This window comes from Mya arenaria, chromosome 6 (genome assembly GCF_026914265.1).
Source record: "Mya arenaria isolate MELC-2E11 chromosome 6, ASM2691426v1".
Classification (NCBI taxonomy): Eukaryota; Metazoa; Mollusca; class Bivalvia; order Myida; family Myidae; genus Mya; species Mya arenaria.
The window spans coordinates 43,824,499-43,830,623 of record NC_069127.1 but is presented as its reverse complement, the minus strand read 5'-3'; the positions used below and the strand labels follow the sequence as shown (position 1 = coordinate 43,830,623).

The 6,125-nt window shown below is 38.3% G+C and overlaps 1 protein-coding gene across 1 annotated transcript; it reads left to right on the top strand.

Annotated features, from left to right (window-relative positions):
- The first annotated feature begins 2,911 nt into the window (after positions 1–2,911).
- LOC128237828 (uncharacterized) lies at positions 2,912–4,369 on the top strand. The gene has a single exon (XM_052953411.1). It carries the CDS (start codon positions 2,912–2,914, stop codon positions 4,367–4,369), a length of 1,458 nt encoding a protein of 485 aa, XP_052809371.1.
- Positions 4,370–6,125: the final 1,756 nt, after the last annotated feature.

Below are 6,125 nucleotides of genomic sequence, written 5' to 3'. Positions count from 1 at the left end.
CTAGTAATAAAGAACCTTTGGATGCAGCATTATCAACTGTTGGATTCAGAATAATAATCTGTTGGGTGCAGAAATATCAACTGTTTGGTTAAGAATTATCAATTGTTGCAAGCATAATTATAAACTTTTGGATGCAGCATTATCAACTGCTAGGTGCAAGATTATCAACTGTTGAGTGCAGTATTATCAATATTTGGTGCATAATTATCCACTGACATTATCATCCGTTGGGTGCAGAATTATCAACTGTTGGATTCAGCATTATCAACTTCAGGTGCAGCATTGTCAACTGTAAGATGCAGCATTGTCAACTACGTGGTGCAGCGTTGTCAACCACGTGGTGCAGCATTATCAACTACGTGGTGTAGCATTGTCAACTACGTGGCGCAGCATTATCAACTGTAAGATGCAGCATTGTCAACTACGTGGTGCAGCATTGTCAACTACGTGGTGAAGCAGTATCAACTATGTGGTGCAGCATTATCAACTGTAAGATGCAGCATTGTCAACTACCTTGTGCAGCATTGTCAACTACGTGGTGCAGCATTATCAACTACCTGGTGCAGCATTATCAACTATGTGGTGCAGCATTATCAACTACATGGTGAAGCGTTGTCAACTACCTGGTGCAGCTTTATCAACTACGTGGTGCAGCAATCTAAACTACGTGGTGCAGCATTATCAACTGTAAGATGCAGCATTGTCAACTACCTGGTGCAGCATTGTCAACTACGTGGTGCAGCGTTGTCAACTATGTGGTGCAGCATTATCAATTACGTGGTGTAGCGTTGTCAAATACGTGGTGCAGCATTATCAACTACGTGGTGCAGCATTGTCAACTATGTGGTGCAGAATATCAACTGTAAGATGCAGCATTGTTAACTACGTGATGCAGCATTATCAACTACGTGATGGAGCATTGTCAACTTTGTGGTGCAGCATTGTCAACTACGTGATGCATCATTGTCAACTACGTGGTGCATCATTGTCAACTACGTGATGCAGCATTATCAACTACGTGATGGAGCATTGGCAACTATGTGGTGCAGCATGATCAACTACGTGGTGTATCATTTTCAACTACGTGATGCAGCATTATCATCTACGTGGTGCAGCATTGTCACCTACGTGGTGCAGCATTGTCAACTACGTGATGCAGCATTATCAACTACGTGGTGCAGTATTATCAACTGTAAGATGCAGCATTGTCAACTACCTTGTGCAGCATTGTCAACTACCTGGTGCAGAATTATCAACTACGTGGTGCAGCATTATCAACTACGTGGTGCAGCGTTGTCAACTATGTGGTGCAGCATTATCAACTACGTGGTGCATCATTGTCAACTTCGTGATGCAGCATTATCGACTACGTGATGGAGCATTGTCAACTACGTGGTGCAGCATTGTCAACTACGTGGTGCAGCATTGTCAACTCCGTGATGCAGCATTATCAACCACTTGGTGTAGCATTGTCAAATACGTGGTGCAGCATTGCCCCCCCCCCCGTCCTTGCGCTGCTGGGGTCATTGAACCAAAGTGGCCAGAATATATATCAGAAGCACTATGGTTGGACTACGGGCCGCCACACACCACAGTTCGGTAGTTGTCTTGAAATGCGGATACTTCTCAAAAATTCTCCGGAAGCACGTTACACCATTCCCAGTGAAAATAATCCCAGTTTCGGATTGATAGAAACTGTACAGTTATTCATGATAAGTGTAGTTCACTGTCAACCTCGCTAAGTAAATTGTATATAACATTTGTTGACTGTAAATGTTACTTTAAATACTAAATGAGAAATAAGAAATTTTAGTAAATAACTACAACAGCAACAAAATACACAACATCACCAAATACAGACAGGCTTTTTTTCGTCCTGAATAAACATTTAATACCATTGATTTATTTAAGAATTGTGTGCCTGTTCTGTATATAATAAAGAAACGGTTAATGCCATTTAAAAATGTACTATATCATAGAAACTGTTGGCAAATACAATGCCACATATAGGTTTTGATAAAAAGGCATCTTAAATCCAAATACATTGACAACAATCTATTTTCTAAGCTCTAAACACAGCAAATGTGAAATTAGAAAATATGAATTATTTGCTAAGTCGTGTTCTTAAAGAACAAACTATTGCCAATATCTATAGAATAACATTTCCATAAGCCATAACTCATAAGTATGTATCTCCTAAATTCATTCTCGATTTTCCCATCAATATCACGTCCGTTGTGGGGTTCTTTATCTCAATATCAAATGATTTCTCCCATCGGGGTAGCCTAGGATCTTTAAGGCTGATTTTGAAGTTAAGCCGGGCAGTATTACCACTAATCCCGATTATAAGCGTGACACCATTACAGCAACGCAGGCCTCACAAGTTATAGGGGGTTGCGGGGATATTTATCATTTTGTTTATACAATGAAATTTTATTGTGTAAAATATGTCAGATTTTAATATTATCCCCTGTGCATTATGAGTGTGATTTTTCACACTGAATCTATTGTTGACATTGCTTAAGTAATATTATTTTAACTGATAAGAAACACTCGAAATCAAACTTAATTAAAACCGAAACTAGTTCAAAAATGAAAGATGACACAAGTCAAGTATTTAAGACAAAATATTTGTAAAAATCTACACTTACACATTTGCCACAAACACTAATCAAACGCTGACAGTCCACTTTTAACTTTACTTATGGAATCTAGCTACAAGGAATAACTAACCATAGCAAAAGAGGTAAACTTTATGATACATGTTAATTATCTTTAAATGATTTCAATATGCCATGTAACATAATTGATAACAATGTGCCAAAAAATCATCAGTAATCGCAAAAAGAATGCACTCATACAAAATTATCATTTCCCTTCTCTTTTTCAGTTAAAACGAGAACATCCGAAGATGAGCCGGAAATTCACAGACAGTGAAATACGGGCTTACTCCAAGAACAGATATGAAGAGAAGGTGCTGCGACTAAAACTGGGCAAACTGAAGGAGGACATGGGTATATTCCATGATGTCTCATCTAAACAACGCCAGAACCTCGTGGATGAATGCAAGGAGATACGAATGACCACTGGCGGAAGCCCTGTTCCGAAAGAGCTTTTGATAGGCACACCCTTCGACTTTTCGAGTCGGGTCCAACGCCCATGGGCGTACAGTGTCATGGAAACAACATACAACATGGCGTACAAAGATGCTACAATTCCAGTTCCCAAACTAAAACGAAGAAAATCGGAATCCGATTCTGTTAGATCAATGCCACGATCAGCCAGATCTATGTTTGAGATGAGAACCGCGGCACGTGAAAATCGTGTCCATTCTTCAAAGAGTTACGCCTCCTCGAAACGCTCACATATAACAAGTTTTAGTGACAGCGCAATAAAGAATGTGGCACTCATCAGCGACTTCCCTAATAAATTCATGTGTAGTTCACGAGGGGAGGAAAGTAAAGGCGCCTCCGGGATGCCGCCAATTGATGCTAAACTAGGTTCAATTAAAGAGGACCATAACCAGGTATTTCAGAGTCCGAATATTACGGTCGACCATATAGACACTCAGAATAAACAATCTCCAGATACAGAAAAACGAGAAAAAAACAATATGGAAAGTAAAGAAGAAATTAATCCCAACAACTTGTTTGTAAAGCCGGTCAGACCAGAATCCCGAATTTATGGGGCACCGATTGCTCTCCCACCTGCTTATAAAATTGATTCAAAAGATTATCAAGACGCGGAACGGACACGAGCCATTAACAGATCCAAGTCACGTGTGAGTTTTTCCGCATCTCATGTTTCAAACGATTCAGGTAACAAGGACGCACACAAACCTAAATCTGCTTCCTCGGAAAAGTTAGCTCCACAAAGTGAGCCAAGCAAAACTGGTTCATCAGCTGTTTCTGAGCAAGGAGATAGTGAAGAGATCCACCATGACGAGTCAAAGGGTAGAACCCATATCATGACTCTTGACCCGGACACCATGCAGGATGCTAACTTAAGAAACTTGGAGGACATTTACTATAAAGGTCGTCGACTGCGGAACTATATCAAGCCGGAAGAACGGTATAAAATTGACCCGATCGTCATGCAAAGACGACAACAGAAAATGGACAAACTAGCCAAGGAGAGTTTAACATTTTTGAAACGAGTGAATCACGAGAACATCAAAGTAGATATAGCGTTTCCGAGGTCTGCTCGACGCCGAATTTTGACGAAACTAGTGCAAGAAAATAACTCGAATAAAAGTAAAAAGGTTAGTAACGATGACAGCTTTGACATGAAGAAGAAGATCGACTATTTTATGGACTCGATTTCAGAATATTTACGCAAACAACATCTTCAGAGAGAACATACTTTTTAAAACAAATTCAGATTTAATCGTGAATCTTTTGTTCTGTCTATCGGACTTTGTTTAAATGTATAAGACGAGTAAATACTAGTGAAATATTAGAAATAGTTATGAGATGGTTTCCATTTCAAATAAAAATTAAATAAATAAAAACTAAGAATCGCTACTACAGTTTAAAAATAAACGTAACGAAACGTCCTTTACCCATGACGACGGCATGTTATACCGCCTCAACCAGAACAGTCGGACATTTCAAAGTACGTCGCGTTTGAAATCATCGTGTCGCGTTAGCATACGCAGTTGTGTCATCGTGTCGCTTTATCATACCTTTACCTGGCCTCTGTTTAACATAGATTTGCATTGGATTGGGTATGGACTTGGAGCCTTTATCTCTTAAAAAACAACACTCTGTTACAACAGAAAATAAATATTTTTTCATACCTTTCGGGTTAATATGTGCGCGTGGTCAAGAGGATTTCACAGCTGCTAAATTAAAAAGTGGACAAACAAATGCAGTAAACATTTTGTTAGAGGAAAAGGACCTTCTGATGATCATCCAGACCCTACGCTTGCAACATATACCCATACATCAGAAATTTGAAAACTAAATGTAATATAGCCAGGTAGATTTTTTTTTTAAATAAATATATTTTCGTTTTTTGTGCTTAAAATTATTGAAACTACATACAATTGTGGTATTAAATGAAAAACAATTTTACTAGAACTATTGATTACAATATATTGAAGATTTTATGACAGGTTGACAAATATTCCCAAAACAGATAGGCCTTAAACACTAAGAGCTACATCTGTAAGAATACACTGAAGTTTCAACGTACCTTACTACAGAAACACACAATATTCAGATTGATCAAGTCTATATATATATATATTCACACATACCTTCACTTACGGGGTCACTGAATGAGACCATGGTGAGGGGCAGAGTCGGAAACCCGCAAATGTGTATATCGAAACCCACAAATGTGTATATCAAGTCTATAAAAATGCTCCTTTACAATAATATATAATGCCCCTTTACTTAGCATATATGTATAAATTGTAATGGGGGTCTTTCAGAAGCCAACAAATATATAGATCTAGATATATATACATATGTTAACAGTATCTATAAAATCTCTTAATACGGTGTACTAGGACGGCATGACGGACGATTGAAGGCCGGGTTCAAGCAATCCTATAGTCCACTTGTCTCCCATCACGAGTTAACTAAAACTCTGTATCGGAAATGTTATTGAAACACAAGAAATACGAGCCGCATCACATGATAAGATACCTTCGGACACTGCGACCTACATTGACCCAGACAACAGGGTCTGGCGGTGGCTAAAACAACATCTACTCTTTCACTTGACTTGCCAACCTAATCATTGACCCCACATGACACAAAATCGAACTTGGCTTACATATTGTCCAGACAAACATTCTGACCAAGTTTCATGACAATTGATGCAAGAATGTGACCACTAAAGTGTTAACAAGTTTTTTTTAATATAATATTAAACCTAGTGATCTACTTTTTCCCCAACCAAGCATGTCCCAAATTAAAACCGGACACATATTTAATTTTAAATACCAGAAACATAAATATCCATGTCTCTGTAAATACATTTATACCAAGTTTCATCAAGATTGATTCAAAAAGGTGGCTTCCGGAGTGTTAACAAGATTTTTCTAGGATTTGACCTGGTTTTCGACAAAAAGAAATAAAACACTTCAGTATATGTTAAATAGTTTTTATTAAACG

What these genes read in the sequence shown, in the direction of transcription:
- LOC128237828 (XM_052953411.1), top strand. Translation starts at nt 2,912, where the DNA reads ATGAGCCGGAAATTCACAGACAGTGAAATACGGGCTTACTCCAAGAAC.